The sequence below is a fragment of the Eublepharis macularius genome, chromosome 1 (genome assembly GCF_028583425.1).
Source record: "Eublepharis macularius isolate TG4126 chromosome 1, MPM_Emac_v1.0, whole genome shotgun sequence".
NCBI lineage: Eukaryota > Metazoa > Chordata > Lepidosauria > Squamata > Eublepharidae > Eublepharis > Eublepharis macularius.
This window is the reverse complement of record NC_072790.1, coordinates 231,657,066-231,678,217: the sequence shown is the minus strand read 5'-3', so window position 1 is coordinate 231,678,217 and position 21,152 is coordinate 231,657,066. Positions and strand designations below refer to the sequence as shown.

The 21,152-nt window shown below is 42.2% G+C and overlaps 1 protein-coding gene across 4 annotated transcripts in view; it reads right to left on the bottom strand.

Moving 5' to 3' along the window:
• Window positions 1-10,013: 10,013 nt before the first annotated feature.
• Window positions 10,014-21,152, bottom strand: part of LOC129338134 (ras-related protein Rab-11A-like) — a 42,476-nt gene continuing 31,337 nt past the window's right edge. The window contains exons 5-6 of one of the 4 annotated variants that reach the window (XM_054992190.1): window positions 12,846-12,950; window positions 10,014-10,572 (exon numbers count right to left, since the gene is read on the bottom strand). In XM_054992190.1, the coding sequence (XP_054848165.1) occupies window positions 10,475-10,572; window positions 12,846-12,950 (203 nt within the window). In that variant the 3' untranslated portion in view covers window positions 10,014-10,474. Of the gene's footprint in view, window positions 10,573-12,845; window positions 12,951-18,395; window positions 20,402-21,152 lie in introns of those variants that run through there. The other 3 variants (XM_054992200.1, XM_054992192.1, XM_054992191.1) reach the window with 3 other exon arrangements.

Genomic DNA, 21,152 nt, shown 5'->3' with positions numbered 1-21,152 from the left:
TAGCAGTATTTTAACTCCCATCTTTTAAAAATATATATAAATATACATATATATATATATATTTCCACCCTCCCTCCCTGTTATTTTTTAATGTAGCAAGAAAAATAAAAAAATAAAACCGAAGTCTGCAGAACCTCAGTTGGAAAACCAAGAGCTACCTCTGGTCTAAGAGGGGGGCTGCATACTCTTGATTGGGGGGAGAAGGAAAGGTCCTGTAAGAGGCATCCACAGATTGAAATTCCCAAGGGTCTCTTACAGGCAGGGGATGGGAATAAATTTTGCGTAATTACCTTGTTTTTAATATATGTATATATATAAATCTTAAAAGAAAAAAAAAGAAAAAATGCCCACGACCTTAATTTTTTGCTCTGACTTGTATCTTCCTTGATAGGTATGTAGAGATGGCTTGTTGGTCTGATTCACCAGCAATAAAGAGGACAAATATTATTGTTGTTGTTATTATTATTATTAATAATAATAATAATAAAAGCAACCCCTCTAGCATGATCAGATGGGCTCTTGACGATCTGGGAGTTTTAAAATTCCAATCTGTGCCAATCTCCAGTTTTTCACTGAGGTAACGTTAGACTCCCCCTCCCTCCCCAGGGAAATGATGCCTGCCGTATGCAGCTGTAAATTTTTCCTAGGCCTACCAACCCGGTCTTCACCATTACCTTTGGCACAGGGAAGAACTCGTGTCTTAAAACCTTGATCTTTCACAGGCTGGGCTGCTCAGTTGATGGGGATCTCCACCCTTCCCACTCTGCTCATACCAAATGGGAAAAAATGGAGCAGTGATGTCTCTTTGGCCCCTTTTCAGATAAAGAAGAACTGGGCATAGAGTATTTGGGAATAAAGAAGCTTGTCCCTGCCATTTCTTAGACCTGGGGTCAAGCCATATTATAGAACAACCCCTTCACCAAGCTATAGTTCCCAGGATTTTTTGGAGGGAAGCCATGACTGTTAAATGGATATTAAACCAATATATGTTTCCCTGAGCATATGGACTTGGGTCAAAGTAGAGTAGACATACTCAGGGCTTTTTTTCAGCTGGAACGCGGTAGAATGGAGTTCCGGAACCTCTTGAAAATGGTCACATGGCTGGTGGCCCCACCCCCTGATCTCCAGACAGGAGTTTAGATTGCCTTCCGCGCCATGCGGCACAAAGAGCAATCTAAATTCCCCTCTGTCTGGAGATCGGGGGTGGGGCCACCAGTCATGTGACCATTTTCTCCGAGGGCAACCCACTGAGTTCCACCACCTTTTTTCCAGAAAAAAAGCCTTGGACATACTGCTTAAGTTACACTCATTGTGAGAGGTGTGCAGCGTTGGATAAAGTTATGCCAGCCCCCAACTCTGCTTTTGTGCAACCAAAGTTCACCTTTGCCCGGCCATTCTAAGCTTTGGCCAATGGCATGCTATCCCTACCCAATGACTGCTGCCTCAGAGTGTCAGTTGAGTTTGTAAAGTTGGTTTGCTTTGCCTTTTGGCAAAAGAGCCCCCTTCTACTGTTTGCTGAGTTGTGTTTGTGAAACGCAGGGTATAAGCAAGCTGTGCAGAAGTACTGCCTGATGCTGAGAGGTACAAGCTGGTGTAGTTTTTCAAAAGCAGTGAAGGAAACTTTGTTTTAACCAAGATAATTCAATGCAGGATTGCCCTTTGCTAGTACTAAATCTGATTCTGTGAGGGTGAGATATCGTACCAAATACCAGTCAGCAGCATTGCTGGAGTTGGAGATAAGTTGCTGAATTAAAGCCTAAGATCTTTTGTATATTAGAGTGAAATTCATTCAAATGATGCTGGCACCTGTGGGAACTGTCCAAACACTAGCAAGTGCCAAGTTGGTGAAGAATGGGGGACCCTACTGGATAACTTAATGTCTTCAGACCTTACGAGAGAAACAGGAGAGGAGGGTAGAGCTGAAAGACATTGGACAATTAATTGCAAATTTGAGATCTGAATCCATAATGGTTAAAATTCAAATTTCATATATACAGAATCTGAAAAGGCAGAATTCCAAGCAAAACGAAGTCTTTATGTTTGGGAATAATAACATTTCCAAGATGGAGTATGGAATTCTTGCGCCAGAGGTTTGATGATCTGGAATTCCTTCAAAAATTTTAGATAGACAATTTGAAAACTCTAGAATCAAATATTGAACTAAAACTATTAAAAGTTTAGAACTGGTCTTCAACCATAATAAAATAATTCATTCATTAACTCTGAAAAGTATATTTCAAAACTGGGATTTTGGAATTCAGACTAAGATTTGGGGGGCGGGGGTCAAGGACTTTTCAACTGAATTTGAGACATGAAGTTGATACTGTCAGAATACGTCAGCTTCTCACGACGCTTATAATATTTGCCTTACTGGAATATGATCTTTGGCCATTTTTCTGACATTTCAAATTGGAATGCCAACTCTTGGCAGCTCTACCCAACTGGAGTCAGTCATTAACATCCGCATTGGCTGGGAAGACAGGCAAACGCCAGTCATATGATATCAGAAGCCATTGTTTAGAGGTATTGGCGTGTTTATATAAAGGGGTGGGAACAAATATATTGAGGGAGGGAATTCCCAATTATCATACTGTGATAACAGCCTCATTGACATAAATTATATAGAGAATAGTATTATTATAATGCATTAAAACTAAGAAATGAATTTGGATTTATATTTAAATGAGGAGACATTATCAATATCCTAGCCAAACTGTAGTTTGCAGAAATATTTTTAGCTGCTGGGATATCTTTTTTTTCCTCTTTTCTCTCTCTCTCACACACACACTTTTAAAAATCTCCAGCGATGCAAAGGCTGCGACTGTTAATCTAAAACCCCTCTTGAATCAAATCAACAGCAACGAACATTTCAATCTTTGATTTTTGCCTTGATAAGGTACATTTACAAGCTTGGTTGTTTTGGTGTTTTTTTTAATGGAGAGGGGGGAAAGATTAAAAAAAATTAGAACATTTCTTTATAATTTAATATTCTATTTTAATAAATGCATTTATTACATGTAAATGTAGTAAGGAACTGGGCTAAATAAAAATACTTTTTATTAGGTAATTTATTATAAGGAAAAAAGGATATTTTATTTTATGATAAAGTGATCCTTAAAAAGATTAGAATGTTTAGAATATATGTAGGTTAAAATACATTTGTATCCAGAGTATTGCTTAAAAAGTGTTTTTAATATATGTTTTTCTTTTTTTTCCTTCCTCTTGTGTGTGCGTGCGTGTATGTATAAGTGGGTAGTTATGGTACGAATAGCCCTTCCCAAAAAAAACAATGTTATCACACAGTTGTAATGAAAAACGGATTAAAAATACCAAACATTATGAATTGGACTGAAGAAATGCCACTTTAAAATCCAAAATGGTTTTAAAATCCTGATTGGGCGAAGACTTCTCTAGTAAAGAATCCAAACTGTTTAAGTTTGATTTAGAAACTAAACATACGTTTTTAAGAATTTAACTGGCAAGAACGGGCAGCGCCGTCAACGGCATAGCTTCACCCTTCTAAGTCCTTTGAAGTTAATGGGTTTGGAAGGGTGTAACTCTGTTTAGGACTACGCTGTAAATCATGTTGCAGATTCATAAACAAAGAACTGGGTTGAGCAGGGTTGGTTTCATTGAACGAATCTGCTTAGATAGTTTCTTCTGTTCCCATGACGTAAGGGATGTCGGTAGGGAGAGTTGGGGACATTGCAAGCCGGTTCTGTGTTGTCTCAGACCTCTCTTCAGATCCAGCGGAGAATTCCCATTGTCAGTCTTCTTGATGGACAGATAGTTGACAGTAAAAAGCCTCTGTATTGGCCATGCCCAAATATAAATAGAAAGGACTGACTTTTGGTCCTTTTTTTGGCCCACAGAGCAGTATCGTTTGCTTTTCTCCAAGACTGCAGCTGGTTTGCTCAAGCTTCCAACTAGCCTCCTTGCGGCTGTATCTTCTTGGCGGGAAACCTGTGGGTGGACTTCATCAAGCTTCTTTTGGGTCATGGATCTACAGCTGTTGACCACCACTCCCATATGCTCAGAAATACAGGATGTATAGGATGAGAAAAGTGTCTGAGAAACAGTGAGCAGAATACAATCAAAATTCTGTGTAATCTAGGCAGTTGCTTAACCCAGGGGATCCCTAACTATTTCAAGCCTGTGGGCGCCTTTGGAATTCCGACACAGCATGGTAGGCGCAACCACAAAATGGCTGCCACAGCTTACCTTCAGTCACATAGTGAAGATCCTTGTGCTGTGGCGGCAATTGCTGCCAGAGCAACATTTGAAAAAATCTGCACAGCCCATCAAATCTCCCAACAACCAATCAGAAGCCTTGCTGGGCAAAAGTTCTGCCTGGAACTGCTCACTTTCTAAAAACATTTGGCAAGCAACATGTTGGGGACCCCTGGCTTAACAAAAAGGCAACTAAACCACGGTCTGCTTGTAACTCCTTAGTATGGTGATTGTCATGCCCCACTGAATGCCTGAAGAAATTGTTAATGTATTTGTGCACCCAGTCAGAAATCCCCGGACAGCAGGAGAGTAATAAAATTCCACTGCCACGAATCACCACTGAGTATATGGCCACTGAATATATGGCTCCGTCCTCACCCATCTTTAGAAATGAGGATTTCTGGACATCTTGAGAATACCTTCCTGTGGCCCTAATGGTTCAGGGTTTTAACAATAACCCTCATAAGAAAGATTTAAGGAAATCAGCTGATTTCTATAGTACTAAAATAAAATACTTAAACATGTGTTTAAAATTCCTACAAGCATGGGACTAAGGATCTAATTGGGAGCTTAATCTTGACAAACACTGGACACAGCCTCAGTGTACTACATATTCAGTACTTACTTTTGGTACATTGTCAGATAGGTTGCCCTATTCAGAACAGATTTCTGAGGGCAAACCTACATGATATGCCGAAACTGAGTTCAGTAATCTACTCTCTACCCAGGGAACTGTAATACTGGGATTTGCTGCTAGAAAGCTCTAACAGAGTTAGGCACACCTTCACCATACTACAATTCCCAGGATTCTGTGGGGGAACCCATGACAATTAGTTAAAAACGCACATAGCAGTTTGTAGTACAGATGTATACCATTAGAGTTGGGTGGTATCTCAGCTCAGACCCGATTCTTTTTTAAAGAAACGCTTGATATAATCCCTCTTTCTTAATGGACAGTGACAACTCTGGTCTCTTTTTAACATTTCTGCAAAGCTGGGTCTTCTACTTTTAAACAAAAACATCTTTCAGAATCAGAAAGGTAGCATCCCTGCTCTGTTGGCCTTTGCTCAAAGAAGCATTTTTGTAGTTTTTAACCAAAAATTAAAGCAAAAAAGGGAGTCCATGATGAGTATATTAAAAAAACTTTTTAAAAGTATAAAACTTTCTAATGTATTTCCTATAATTCTATAAAAAAGAATAAAAATTAATAATAGATGCTATCCATATAAAGTATAGGAAAATTGATGATCCCAGACAGAACAGAATGTAAAATAATTTCATAACCAAGGTCAGGGTTGTTTATTATGATTAATTTCCCTTCTAATCCTATGCAGGTTTTTTTGGTTATTACTACATTGCTTAGCTGAAATCTGAACCACAGTTTAGTAGACTTCCTGTCAATCAAAGCTGCAATGTTATTTTTTTATAGACGGGGGAAATTATGGGATCTAATGTGTATTTTTTAAAAAAAGAATAGGTTTGGGGTTTTATGTTGATCTTTTAAAGAATATTAATCAAACACACTAAGAGAGAGAGAAAAAATTAGACTCGGTATGTTTAATTCCAACTTCCTGCCCTAGGTAAGGAAGTGGTTGAGTTTTGAACAGAAAATGGAAAGCTTAAGAAAATGAGGTTTGTTGTTTGTTTTAAAAAGACATTACTGTTCTCCTTTAGAGAAAAAAAGAACAAAAAACTGCTCGAGAAAGGATTTTGAAAGGTTCTTACCAACAAGCTGATAGACGTAATTACATTCCACTTATACTTTGAAAATAGGTGATCAATGTGGAAGAAACAATTTTGCTGGAATTCTTTACTTGTCTGTTCTGTCTATTTCCATGACTGATGAATGATACATTTTTTTATAATCCTCCTGGAATTTTATCAGGAATAGAATTGTCTCACGCGTGTACTCTGTAAGACTATCAAGAAGTTAGAATTGTGAGAAAAACAGTTTTGACCCATAAGCAAAAAGGGGCAGGACTTTATTGCCCCTGTCCAATCATTTAAAAGACAAGTTTCCAATAGCTTTGTACCCCTTCCCTCAATTTGTAAGATACTCTTAACGAGCCTATCCAAGACTGCAAAAATAATATAACAATGTCTGAAGTCTTGAAATATTTTTTCAGTATAATATTTTTTCAGTATAAACCTGGCATCTCTAATATTTACTTTGCGTGTTCATGGTATGTTCAAAAATCTGAATATTCTCACCTAACTCAAAATATTCCCCTCTAGCCCTGAACCCGATTCTTTTCCCCGTTAAAATATTCCATAGTTTGACAATTCAAAATTATTGGAGGTAGACAATTTATGCCTGGTAAACAAACCAAATATACATAATTCGAGGATAGGCAAGTATGGAATTGTGATTTTGGTGTGTGTGTGGAGGGGAGGATATAGAGATAACTCATCCTTAGAATACATAAATCAGACTGGGCAGTATTCAGTATTCACACAGTCTTAAAGGGCGTGTAGATTAAAGTCTTGAAGAATATGAAGATTACAGTTTTCAAGGGGCGAGAGTGCCTCTGGTTGAATATTGTATATGCCTCTGCAAAGTGAGCCTTATTACCTGAGGAACTTGTTGTGCTGAGTATCATATCCCAGGATATCCGGGGTCGGCAGCTTGTGCTGCACCAAACTCTTTCAATATGATAAGACATTATTATAAAATCAAATGATAACATAGTGTAAAGTTTATAGGATATTATTAGTTTTGAAGTAAGCCTCTGAAACGTATCGAGTTGACTCCCCCTCCCTTGCCCAGTTGGGTTATTTTCTTATTCCACCACAAAGCTGTAAAACAATTCAATTGCCTTGAATATTGGCAGACACACCTGGTGGATCCAGCATACAGCCTACAGGCACTGTGCTCCACGTGTGGAGATGCGGCTCCTTCTAGACGGCAGCTCCATTTTAGAGTGCAGAAAGTTCTTATATAGCAGCATGGATCAGGGTGCGCTCAGTTCAGATTCCATGTACATTTGACTAGGATTGCCAGCTCCAAGTTGGGAAATTCCTGGAGATCAGGGGGGAGAAACCTGGTGAAAGTGGGGTTTGGAGAGGGAAAGGACCTTGGCATGGCATAATTCCATAGAGTCCACCCCCAAAAGTAGCCATTTTCTCCAGGTGAACTGATCTCTGTGGCCTGGACACCAGGGCCGTTTCCACACGGCTTACCGCTTCTCGTAACAACCCAGAAGATCGCGCAAAAAACGCGGAAGATCATGTTTTCTCGCGCGAGATTTGCGCGATGTCACGTGACGTCACGCAAATCTCACGTGAGAAAACGCGACCTTCCGCGTTTTTTGCGTGATCTTCCGGGTTGTTACGAGCAGCGGTAAGCCATGTGGAAACGGCCCAGTTGTAATTCCAGGACATCTCTAGCCACTACCTGGAGGCTGGCAACCCTACATTTGACACAAATCTAGAAAGTCTCTCATTGACCTCATTCTCAACTGTCTTTTTCCCATGTTGCAAATCTGAGCAAGTCCTTTTTCATCCCAATTCTAATCTCTAAATAGGCTGATACAAATATGGAGTGTACCAAATTCTGTTGACTCTTACACTGTTGCAGATACAGAGTCATGCCATACTGACCTATTTCCACTGACACTAATCTTGATTAAATCCACTGAAGTCCTTGCGATGATGTCAAACATATGTACATCTTGAATACCTCCAGGTCTCTTTTAAAAGAATTGCCTCTCTGTAGGCGAAAATTTTTCAAGCTCTATTGGATCCTTTGGAATTTCTAGCCTTTGTATACAAGATTAGAATCCACTTCCTGGAATCAGAGACCAGTTTCAAACTGAATTAAAAACAGAATTGATTTGTTCAGACGAACAGTGTTGCTGGTCTAGAAAACAGTAAAAGAGATCAGGCATTTTGCTATTTCGTTGTTTTGTTTTTGCTTGCTTATTTTCTTTACCTCATTTTGGGTTTTTAAAGAATTTGTTTGATACTTGAACACAGTAATGCCCTGGACTGAAACTCAGATGCACTTTATAGATTACATCTACACTACAAATTTAAACTATTTCAAAGCAAATCTAACTGCTGTGACATTCTTCAAAGAACTCTGGGAATTTTTGCAAGAGTGAGAATGCTGTTTGAATTCAGGCCTCCACAGAACTACAGTTCCCAGGATTCCTTGTGGAGGGAGTTAATATAATAACTACACTGATTTAAGTTTGTAGAGCAGATGTTTTCTAATACTAGTACTAATCAGCAGATTCTAGGCTTGCTTTGATCAAAGTCAATGGCATAGATATTTGCTCATAGATTTTGGAACCGAGGAGAAACAGATTTAGGGGATGTTTAGCTTTTCAAGAAATATTTCTTATTTCTTGGGAATGATGGCATTAAACACCATGGTCAGCTTTTGTTAGTACATGTGTAAATATTAAAGGTACTTTTCTTGAAATCAGTGACACTAACTTCTGATATGTAAAATCGGATATCATTTAAGTGTATATTGAAGTAAAGAGGAATTCAGGTGTCTTTTGTGTCCCATGGGAATATGCGGATCGGTTGCCTGTGAAAATCAGTTTGGTGTATTAATGGAATGTATCTAGGATGAGGATAGAACATAGAATCTGCTGAAGCCAGGGGAAAATCTTTTACAGAACAGGATAGAATTTGACAACCAGTATTTTGCCCCTGGAGTTAAAGGATTGTTGTAGCACAATCTGGAGTCATTCTGTTTAGTATAAACTAAAACTAAATAAGATTTTTTGGGAGAAACTGCTGATGCCTTTTTAAATTAGAGTGAAATCATTGTATTTGGTTGAATAAAAGCTAGAAATTTTTTCATCAAGGAAAATAATCTGAATCAAATCCCTACAGTAAAAACAAAAACAGAATATCCTGGAGTCACACCACTGCAGGCAATGCTCTGCATACACATCCACTCGAATAGCAGAAATACATAATTGAAGCACATTCCTTAATTTTAATCCATTTGCTATATTGGGGCACATTCTAGGATTACACAAGCGGAAATAGATATATTGTTTATAATTGAAAGAATGTATTTTACCTATCTCTAGTTCTTCCATTGATCCTTTTAAAACAATATGGGGAGAGACAGGAAAATACCTCAAGACAACAGTGAGGCATTTGCTATGTCTGCAGCTACCTTACAAAGGAAGGTCTGGTGACTGCATTGATACTTAATTTTCTGTCAAAATGGAATTGCACTTTTTAAGCAATTTTTTTAATTGCCTTGGTGCTATAGTGACCTTTTCTGTGTGCTCATAAATGAAAGAAATAGCAGTTGCATCTTTTTCTCTTGAATTATAGGATTTGCTTCCATTTCATTCAGCCATTTTGACTCCATAAGTCATGCACTGCGTTTTATGCATGCAGTCACAGTCCTTTTACAAGAAGAGGAACATTTCGGATGTGTCTCTCTACACTATGAACTTAAACAAGTTTTTTCATTTTAGTACACTTCCCAGGTTTTCCTAAAGAAAGGGCATTAATCGGTCATTCTTGCTCATGAGGGAAACCTGGGAAATGTAGTTTCACGTGAGGGGCCAAGGATCTCTAATCAAGAACTCTCAGCACCCTTGCTTAACTACGAGCCAAGCTACAAGTGACGCCTTACACTGGTTGGACACTTGTCAGCTTCCCTCAAGTTTTGATGGGAAATGTAGGCGTCCTGGTTTTATAACTTGGCTCTCCATTACAGCTGCAAGACCAGGATGCCTACATTTCCCATCAAAACTTGAGGGAAGCTGACAAGTGCCCAACCTGTGTCAGGCGTCACTTGTAGCTTGGCTCTCTAACTCCCAATATTCTCCGGGAGAAGAGGAAGCCATCACAATTACTATAAGTTTGTAGTATAGACATAGTCTCAGCAATGGGAAGGTTGCATGTGTATGTGGTGACTTTTCTTCAAAGAAGGAAGTCCGACTGTTGCTTTGAATTCTGATCATGGCTTAAATAGTCTCCTCAAAGATAGTTTTTGGGATCTCTTTACTTCAGCTGGATTCAGCAGTTGGCTCCATTACGTTTTAGGGTCATGTATCTGAAGGGTGTCATGGACAAGTTTTCTTTTTTTTAAGATGGTGCTGAATTTTTTATTCTGATTTAATAAAAAAGAAATAGATATCCATTACATAAGCCAGTCAGCTGTTAAATTCTCCAGCAGTTTCATACTCTTAATGCTATGGACACTTTCAGCCGATTCCTCATTTTCTAAAATTACTTCTTCTTTTTCGTTATAGTAAATCTGTAGTCAGTCCTTGGAAGTTGACCATATATTCCGACCAGGGTTTGGAGGGTTCTTCTTTTTTCTTTTTGGCTTAATTTTTTTTCTTTTCTCTTTTTCTCTGTCTACAGAAGTCAATGAGAGAGAGAGACAGACAGAAGCTGAGAAATATTAACCCATACATATAAAAATAAAAGGAAAAAAGATTACTAGTTAGACTCAGTGTCTGAGTTTCGGAGGCATATAGAAAAGAGAAGATTTTTAAAAAGTTAAACGTTGAAAAAAAGAATAATGATGTTGCACAACTTGTAGGAAAACCAAGAAGGGAAAGGGTTATTGTATTAAATGTGCTAAATTACATTAAGAACTTAATTTTATTAAAGTATTATTACTTAAGAAACAGCAGTGTCTTGTGTTGATTGGTTCTCGGGGACTAAGCCCACATTCATGATGGGGTCAGCATGAAAAGAACATGCTTCAACCCCTACGCACAAATAAGCAGTCCGTCGTACTCATGACCCTGTTTTCTTATAGTGATAAAATACTGCCAGTCGTTTCATCATCCACAACAGATTCTCTAAGTATACAACTCCCTCCACAAAACTGTCAGAGCTGTAAACACATCACTGCTGAAATTCCAAAATTTTGCTGCTCAAACAGACTGCTTCTTCCTAGAAGCTCTTTGGCTGCTCCTGTCCAATGTCAAATGCCTCTCTGACTTTCTCCTCCTCCACCATCAGTACATGGTTGTTGAATGCACTTACTGTGTCTTTTTGTGGACATAGCTAAGCAGAAATTGCAAATGGATGCTTCTTTGCCTGGCTGGCTGCCCCCACTAAGCCTCTGAGCATGCTAACATCTCATTTTTCACCCACAATATTTGGGGGGGAAATACTTATTGAAAGATTCCCAAGCTTTCGAGGCTCTTAGTTGCATCCAGACATCCCATCCATCCTCCTCCCCAATCCCATCTGCGTCCTCCAGGCTAAGGTTTATGGTGGACTATTTAGCTTTGGGGGAAACTTCCCAGTTATATGACAAGATGATCCAAAAGGCAACCTCAGGGAGGGGGAGGGGGGCTGAGTCCCTGCCCTGCTGTCTTCACTGCTGTGCAGAAATGAGTCACTACAGTCTTGAAAGATTAAAATATTAGTTCATCTTCTCATCCCACCACCCCCTTTTCAGTGCCTGCTGCTAAGCAGTTGCTGGGTAAAATGACATCATCATTTGGCAGAAAGGCACACAGAGGGCAGACGGGCAGAGCACGCACAATTTACACTTCCCTGTGCTGCACTATGCCAGTTGGCTGCAGCCCCAGCTATCGCAAATCTGCTTAGCCGAGGGTCCCAGGTACAATCTCATTCTGCCCCTGACGAAAGGAGCTTTGACACTTGAAAGCTCCTACTCTGGAAATCTAGTTGGTCTCTAAGGTGCCACTGGGCCCGAATCTTCCTATTCTGCCCCTCAATTACCTTCTGTTATGCCTGGAGATCTCCCAGAATTACAGTTGATCTCCAGACAACAGAGATCAGTTTCCCTGGGGAAAATGTCTGGAGAGCAAACCTTGTGCCATTTTAACTTGTGGAGGTCCCTCTCTTCAAATTCTACTCTACCCAGGCTCCACCCCTAAATCTCCAAAACTTTCCTAATCTGGGCCGTTTCCACACGGCTTACCTTTGTTCGTAAGGACCCGGAACATCGCGCAAAAAATGCGGAAGATCGCGTTTTCTTGCACAAGATTTGCACGACGTTGCGCAACTTCGCACAAATCTCTCACGAGAAAACGCGATCTTCTGCGGGATTTTTCCCATGTTCTGGGTCCTTACGAACAAATGTAAGCCGTGTGGAAACGGCCCTGGAGTGGGCAACCCCACCTTCTGTGCAGTCTTCACAGAGACTGAGACCTTTTCACTAGCCTTACTTAGCCTGCCATGTTCCTAAAACTGATGCTCATAATCTGAGAGACAGTGGGTGAGGCCTGAGAGCAAAATGGAGGTATCAGACCTGGCAGCCAGCAGGTCAAGGCCTCAGGTGAGGGAGTGTTGCCTCTGGTGGAGGCAGCTGATTTCAAAGCCCTCAAATCAACCATAAAACAGCTTGTGCCATTGTGTTGTCCCCTCACCTCTATTCTTTCCCTTGGAAACCTTGAGAAGGAGGTGAAATCCATGAAATTTCAGCTTCCTAAGTTCCAGCACAATAGAGTTGCCAGCTGGCCAGTTTTTCTACTGGCACAACTAGTTTTTCTCCCTTCTGGCCAGTTGCCAGATGATTTTGTGTGTGTGTTTGTTTCATATAAGGGTGCAATGAGAAGTCAGTTTTTTAAACTGTCTAGTGCCTTTTAAGTCCAAGTAACTTGCTGTGCTACACATTTAAGCTCTAGGCTCGTGGTGAATTTTACCTTTAATTTTCAGCCCAAGTGCTTCTGAGCCCCAGAAGCCACTTCGGAGAACACGGGGGCTGTCACTAGTTGCCCTTTCTGCTTCCTTTTTCCTCTTGATACTGCCTTATCCAGAGAGAGAAAGAGAGAAAGAGACTTTAGTACCTTAGATTAATTAATATTCTCTGTTGATTCTGCCCTTTGCTCAGCTCTGTCTCTGGTTACATGGGCTGTGATGGTTGATCTCACTGGTTCCGCTGCCTGGTGGGTGGGTGCCACCCCTCGCTAGATCTGTACCCACCACCCTAACCACACCATGACCAGCCTTTCCACGCTTCCTACCGTGGAACTCCTGCGCATTTCGGAGGAGTCTAGGAAGTGTTCTAGGGTACAGAGTCAGCTCATACTAAGGCTGTTGGGTTGCCCCTTCGACACATGGGAGTAAGAAGCATGGCCTAGAATGCTCCCAAAACTTCCTTGCACCTGACCATTGGTGCAGAAGATGAGGAGGGGTGGGTGAGAGACTTTCAGAGATGCTCATCTATTCTCGCTCTGTTTCTTATCAAGGGAATTCCAAGAAGATCCCAGGAAGCGTCTCTGAAACCTTAACTTGAACGCGGAACTGCTCAATGGTAGAGCACCTGCTTTTCATACAACAAGTTGACTGGGAAAGATCGTTCTCAGGCCATGATCCTGGAGAGTCCCAGACAGATAAGAAAATACTGAGCTCAGTGGACCAAGGGGGTCTGTCTCAGTAGATGGCACCTTCATACGTTCCAGCAGGGAGGAAGCTCAGTTCCAAGGAACACAATAGCCCAGATAGCCTGTGAGGAATAACACATTAGAGAGCATTTCTTATGCATTTCCTAACTTTGGGTCTCCCCAACAGAGAGCGCATGCTGCTTTTGTATCACATGGATTGGGCAAATCCACACGTTCCGGCGCCGCGGTAAACATTCGCTAAACTTCCGGAAGTATAGCTTCTTTCTAGCATGATTTCTGACTCATTGCTTGATGAGTCAGAAATCACACTAGAAAGACGCTATACTTCCAGAAGTTTCGCGAACATTTACCACAACGCCAGGACATGTGGATTCAGCCACTGTCAGGACAGGACCTTACCCTGTATCGGAGGACCTCATATCTGGAACTAGTGGAGGGCCAATGGCCAAGCACTAAAATACATGCTATGGTCTGGCTTGATGTAAGAAATGTAGCCCAGTGATAGAGCTTCTCCTTGGCTGCAGAATGTCCCAGATTCAGTCCTTGGCATTTATTATTTATTATTTATTTATTATTATTTATTTTATTTGTTTTATACCCCGCCCTCCCCACAAATGGGCTCAGGGTAGCTAACAACATTAAAAAATACATTAAAATCACACAAAAAAATCAACAATATTTTTTTTAAATCATTAAAATAGTCCAGGAGCAGGCTATTTAGACAAATATTGCAAGTCTGTATATGGGCATAGCAGATGGCGAGGGCAGCCCCAGAAGAAGTGGTGGTCTTAGATGGAAGGAGGACACCTGCTGGCACTCAGCCGAAGGCCTGGTGGAACATCTCCGTTTTACAGGCCCTGTGAAACTAACAGGTCCCACAGGGCCCGGATCTCCAGCGGAAGAGTGTTCCACTAGGTCGGGGCGAGGGCAGAAAAAGCCCTGGCCCTGGTTGAGGCCAGACGGATGTCCTTCGAGCCGGGGACCACTAGGAGTTGCTTGTCTGCAGAGCGCAACACCCTGCAGGAGATGTAATGGAAGAGGCGGTCCCACAGGTATGCAGGTCCCAGTCCATGAAGGGTTTAAACACCAGGGTTAACACCTTGAACCGGATCCAGAACTCCACTGGGAGCCAGTGCAGCTGGCACAGCACAGGATGAATGTGTGCTCGGATTGGTGTTCTAGTTTCTAGTTAAAAGGATCTACAAAACAATACTCTGTCTGAGACAGAGGAGACCCTATTGAATTTAGTGGACCAGTGGTCTGATGTGGTGAAAGACAACATAAAGGCTTTCAACATAAAGGCTTTCATAACCACAATCTCCTCTTCTTTGGTGGCTTCCTCTGTGCTCCCGTCCTCTAGATGCCCCTCCTTTTCTGGGTTTTCCCTCTCCCAGATCTACTTTGGTATAATCTTCCCTAAAAGATCACCTAAAAGATCACACTCAAAGCAGGAACAGGGAAGGTGCAGATGTCTCCACCAGCATTTTTTTTTTGGCCAAGCTTTCAAAAATTATTAGTAGGTATACCACTGTAGCGTTAATATACAATAGTGGTATACTCGTTACAAAAGAAAGAGCAAAAAGCCTAATGGGAGGGGTGGCAGGTGTGAGGTGGGATCGCAGCAGCCCTGTTACCGCTGTGAATGCCTTTGCATCCCAAAACGAGCATCACCCTCGTGTGGAAGCAGCCTCCGTCTCCTCCCCCAACCAGCCCCCATCCATTAGTCTTCCTCAGAAATGTCATAACCACAGCTTGTGGAAATACCAGCCTACCACCGCCCCCCCCTTTCCTCCCTCATCCCAATCTTTTTCAGGCTGATCTCACCTTGTAAATATAGATGGGTGATGCTGGTAACACAGCTCAGAAGATCTGACAAATAATGACTGAAAAACAGGGCAGTTCCAGGAATGTAAAAGGCAGGAAGAAGCATTAAAGTCACAGTCGAAGCCGGAGGGTTGGCGGTTTACCTGGAAATGCTGCTCGTTCATAAAAATAAACAGCCAACCAAGAGACAGCCAGAAAAGCCTTGCAGAACAGAGGTAAACTGATCTCTTTTCATTAGCCTTTCCACCAACCACTGGTGTCAGGAGTTCTTTTATAGAACCCAGAAACATTTAGGACCCCAAATTGCCTGGAAGTCCTGCCTTCTAACATTTCCTCCCTTGAGACTCATCATGGCTACTTGGTGTGGTGGTGGAGATTGCCATCAAGTCATAGCTGACTTATGTTGACTCCTGGTGGGGTTTTCATGGCAAGAGACTAACAGAGGTGGTTTGCCGTTGCCTGCCTCTGCAACCCTAGTCTTCGTTGGAGGTCTCCCATCCAATTACTAACCAAGACCAACCTTGCTTAGCTTCTGAGATCTGACAAGATCAGGTTTACCTGGGCTGTCCAGGTCAGGGCCTTTTTAATGTACGAAGAGAAAAATCACACACTGCACATGGAGAGAGGGACAGCTGCAGACGATAAAGGGACATACCCAGTTAATATTATCTTTTAAAGGAAATTCCTAGCCTTCTGCTGGGGTTTGTAACTATGAAGCTTTGGGCAGCTTTTCACCAACAGAATCCTGGCTCCATGCTACAATGCCACTGGATGAAAATCCTGCTGTTCTACTACTAACCAACATGGCTATCCACCTAAGTAAGGTTCATGGTGTAGTGGTTAAGAGCAGCAGGACTCTAATCTAGAGAACCAGGTTTGATTCCTCACTCCTCCACTTGAAGCCAGCTGGGTGACCTTGGGTCGATCACAGTTTCTTGGAGCTCTCTCAGCCCCACCCATTTCACAAGGTGATTGTCATGAGATAATTATAACCCACTTTGTAAACCATTCTGAGTGGGCATAAAGTTGACTGAAGGGTAGTATATAAATCGAATGTTATTAAGAGGAGTCCCCAACCTTTTCAAGCCTGCAGGCATCTTTGGAGATCTGAAAATGGGTAGTGGGTGAAACTATAAAAAGGGGTGGGTGAGAAAGCTGGAATATTAGAGGAAAACCTGGGACACAAGAACTTCCCTTGACAGGTCACTCCTTTAAGATTAAGGTGCTCCTTCCCTAGTCCTCTCAGAAAAGTTGCAAAATACCTCCACCTTGTGGTTTGACTCTTGAACAGCAATTCTTTTTTCAGGACATAGTAACAAGACGGGCACTTCCCTGCTTCTGAAGTACTTTTGATGCCATTGTGGTGCTTCCAAGAGGCCAAGCAGGTGAAGGGGCTTTGACAGGTAAAAGACATATCTGACAGACTGGCTCACTCAAGCCATCAGCAACTCATCTGCTGAAGTGAACTAGAAAGAATCTATACAAGGAGATTTTTTTTACACAATCCCATTAACAACCCAGACTGAATAACTGGGGGACCCCATATTGTCCAGCCCACCACTTAAGATCTCCCTCACAAGCCCTGCTTTCTGTGTCCTTGTCTTCAGAGGTGAGGTGAGTGTAGGGCTGTTGATTCCTGCTAGCAGCAGAGGATCCCCCGCCACCAGTGGGCCCTTCCTGCTGATGCTCAGTTGGCCAATGGGAGGAAAATGGGGGAAGGCAGCATCCCTTCTCACTGACATCACTCCTTGTGCTCCTGGAACTGACATCAACGCATTGCTGGGGATGCTCTAGTATTTACACAAAACTCTATGGTTAAACCATAGAGTTTTGCCCAAATGCTAGTGTCCCCAGTGACACACAGGCATCACTTCTGGGTGTATGGGGAATGATGTCAGCACCCCTAGGCACCCCTACTAGGCAAAGTGGCAACCAGAGACAGGGCTAATTCATTAGTGACACCTTGCTTATGGAATGTCCTTCCCCTTGAGGCTCACTTGGCACCTATATGGCTCTCTTTTAGGCACCAGACCAAAGCATTTCTGTTCACCCAGGCTTTTAATTAAAGGATTGATCTTTTACCACTATTTTTGTCTGGAAACTGATTTGAAGCACAGAGGTCTGTTTTTATAATGCATGTCTTTATACTGGGCTGGGTTTTTAATGCTGGACTTTAATTAACATCTTTTAATGCTTTGCTATTATTTTTTAATTTGCAAGCTATCTTGAGAAGATTCCTGGAGAGACAGCATAAAAGTTTTTGAACTAAGTAAATACAAACAGAAAACCTTAGCTGCCTTGCTGGCATTATACATTCCAAACGTCCCTGACAAAACAATTTTCCTAATGGGGTGGGGGAGCCAGACATGCCTTGCTGGAAATTTTTAGAGCTAGTTGCTAGCGTTGTTATCCTGCACAGTTTAGCTTCGTCCTTTTGTGTGGGTGGATGGATGCCTCTCGGGACATATGCGGATAAATGCACACACGTTAAAAGTATGCAAGGCACATCGCTTGCCGTTGCACATACTGGTGAGAAACATTTTAGTAGCAATTACTTTTTTTTTAGCCTAGCTGTAATGAAAAGAACCTGCATGTTTTTGGTTCTTAAAACAGAGGATGTATCAGTGAGCAAACAGGGAGAAAAATACTGAGATGGAGTACAGCAAGAAATGGAAGAGGCAGGGTTTACCTGCCCTCACTCATATTTCCCTGCCACCAGTGGAACAGGCACACCTGTGAATCCAAGTATCATCCTGAGCCATCAAGATGTCTAATTGGGATCGTCAGATACTCCACTGTGTGTCCATGCTGCTTCTGTGTGTCCTATAATGTCCGACTGCACCACGCCCCACTGCATCATGCTGGTCTTGGGGGCAAGGAACAATGTCTCATCACAACCAGGTGGTCTGTGCTTCTCTAGGGAGGCCCAGTGTTGTAATGCCCAGAAAGTTTATGCTTTGAAGCTTAGGATTCTCCCCCACATCAATACCAGAACTTTCCAAAGTCAATATATAGTTTTTTTTTTTAATTTAAACACTTTAATGTCTGCCAAACACACAACATGCACAATTCCATTATAACAATGAGGGAAGGCCATTCTAGACATTAAAATTATTATTTACAGGAAGGCTGCTGTTGGAACAAAAGTGTGACAACGCCATTAAACATGATGCTTTATTCTTTGTCCCTCAACAACTGCCCTTCTTTACCGGCTGGTGACTCTAGCAAGGCGACAAAGCCCACTGGAGAATGCTGAGGCCTATTCATTCTTTCTCTACCCTCCAAGGATTGCCCAAGGATGTCGGTGAAGCAAAGCCATAAACCAAACAGCAGGGAGGGTAAGGTGCTTAAAGGGGGTTTTCTTTTTGTGGCTTCTGGCTTCTCCTTTCCAGAAAAAGGCCTGTGTCTTTATCGTGTGCCAACTTGTATATGACATAGTGAGAATCTCCAAATTTATCTTCAACAAAGGAGTGGAGGGCATGGGGGAGACAAACTTATTTGCCAGAACTTAATAAAAGCCATTTGAATCCACATTGAATCCACCAATATGAAGTAAGGAAGAGTGTGCTGTAGAGGTTTGGCTGAATTATGAAAGGGGAGAACTGGCTACTAAGTCACCTGTGAGCCACTAAAATGTGTGCACCCAGCCAGACCTGATTAGCAAGTTGAGTTTTTAGAAAGCAGGCACACCCAGAAGATTAAATGCTTTGAAACAAGCTGGACAATTTCAACTGGCCTTGTCACTTCAAGGCATTTTGACTCCCGAGTGTAGGGGCAGCCGAGATTCGTGGCAGCCAAGATTTGTGGCCTGCTAGGGAGACAAGCCTTGGACACGCCTCACATTGGCCTCTTTACAGCATACCCAATGGACTGGCTACTATGTAGAAATAGAGTCAAGCTACTACAGGTCACAACTAAGTTACAAAGTTAAGAGGGTTTTTAAAAATATATATGTATATACAGGTCCAATTTACCCTGGCTTCCCTCAAAGGAACTCTGGGAGTTGTAGTTTCTATAAAAAGGCTAGCTGAACTTAAGCGTCCCTTACAAAAACTACCATTTCTAGGGTTCTTCAGGGATAGTCATGAGAAAATGTGAATTTAGTTTCAGAGTGGTTTGGGTTTAGAATTATAGACCAACGTGGAAGGCAGATGAGCATCAGTTAACTAAATTGTTCTGTATTTGGGATATGTGGAAGAAACACCAAAAACTTTTATCCTGGACGTGTTTTTTGAAAGTGTGTGTGTGTGGGGGGGGACTACAGCCACTTATTTGTCTGCACACAACACGGCTAGAGGAGGCCCTACATAAAGCAGATAGTGTATAGGCTACAGCATGAAAAAGGTGCCTGACCTCTGCAGGGAGGTGGGGGTATCTGCTCCAGAAAACCACTTGCTTTCCCCTTACAGCTTCTAGATTGCATCAGGAAACACAAGGTGCCATTTTTATGGTTGCATAGCAACCACTATCATCTTCCATTGTGTCAGACTTCCTGGAACAGGCCTTAGGCCAGTAGGACTGGTCATCATGACTGAGGCCATGACACCAACAGCCCCATAAGGAAAGAAGGGTATAGGGAGAGGGATTTTCTGCTGGGCCAACTGGCATCCTCCTTGGCTAGGATTAAGCCTAAGGGCCTCTAGTTGCCAACCTCTGGATATTTGCAGGGGTATAAAGAGTAGCTTCAAATAACTGCTACCTCAGAAGGCAAATCACTATGCCCTACATCCTAAGGCTAAATGGTTAAACACGGAGGAAGGACACGATCCAATGTGCGTTTCTGTAGGACATATATGAAGTAGAGTAACACAGTGGGGATGGATTCCAGGAGGAGGAGGAAGGCTCAGCGCTGTCCCAATGTGCTCTTCCTCTCACCACCCTGGCAGATTATATATTCTGGCAGCAAGGTGCTTGTCTCACATCCTGGTGAGTAGGCAGGACTTTAATGGGTTCAATGGTGCTGCTGGGGCTGAATTCGGTCTCTGGCTGCCCACTGGCGATTTGCCTTTGGGATACAATCCGGTAGATTTCTGAAGGACAACGAAATACAAGGAAAAGAAAAGAGGAGGCTGAACTGATGGGTAAAGTCAATATAGTAGTCACATGCACACAATGCAACCACATACAGTCCATAGGAAAAGAAGGACTGTGCTTGCTAATGCCAGTCCTGAGCATTCAACCCAAATCTGGTATATAGCCTACCAGAGCCAGTCCAGATATAAGTCCAAGCTAAGGTGCAATTTAGGGTCTCGGACTATGAGAAGCCTCCAAACGTTAACTTAAACCAGGCCAGCAGGCTGTGCATGTTTAAGTGGAACATTCCGTACAGTGGGGGAAACCGTTTTTCAAAAGTTTTGAACTGCAATGAAGGTACCTGCACGTTTGCAGTTCTATATGCTCACAGGCCCTGCCTTTGATCATGTGCATGGGTATGGGACAGTGCTGGAAGGCGTGATCCTGGCTCTTCCCATTTTCATTAATGTCATGCATAATATTCTCCATTACTATTAGGGTTGCCAGCTCCAAGTTGGGAAATTCCTGGAGATCTGGGGGGTGAAACCTGGAGAAAACAGGGTTTGGGGAGGGAAAGGACCTTGGCATGGCATAATTCCATAGATTCCACCCCCCAAAGTAGCCATTTTCTCCAGGTGAACTGATCTCTGTGGCCTGGAGACCAGTTGTAATTCCGGGAGATCTCCAGCCACTACCTGGAGGCTGGCAACCCTAATTACTATATATGGATGTGAAAGTTGGACCATGAAGAAAGCTGATGGGAAGAAA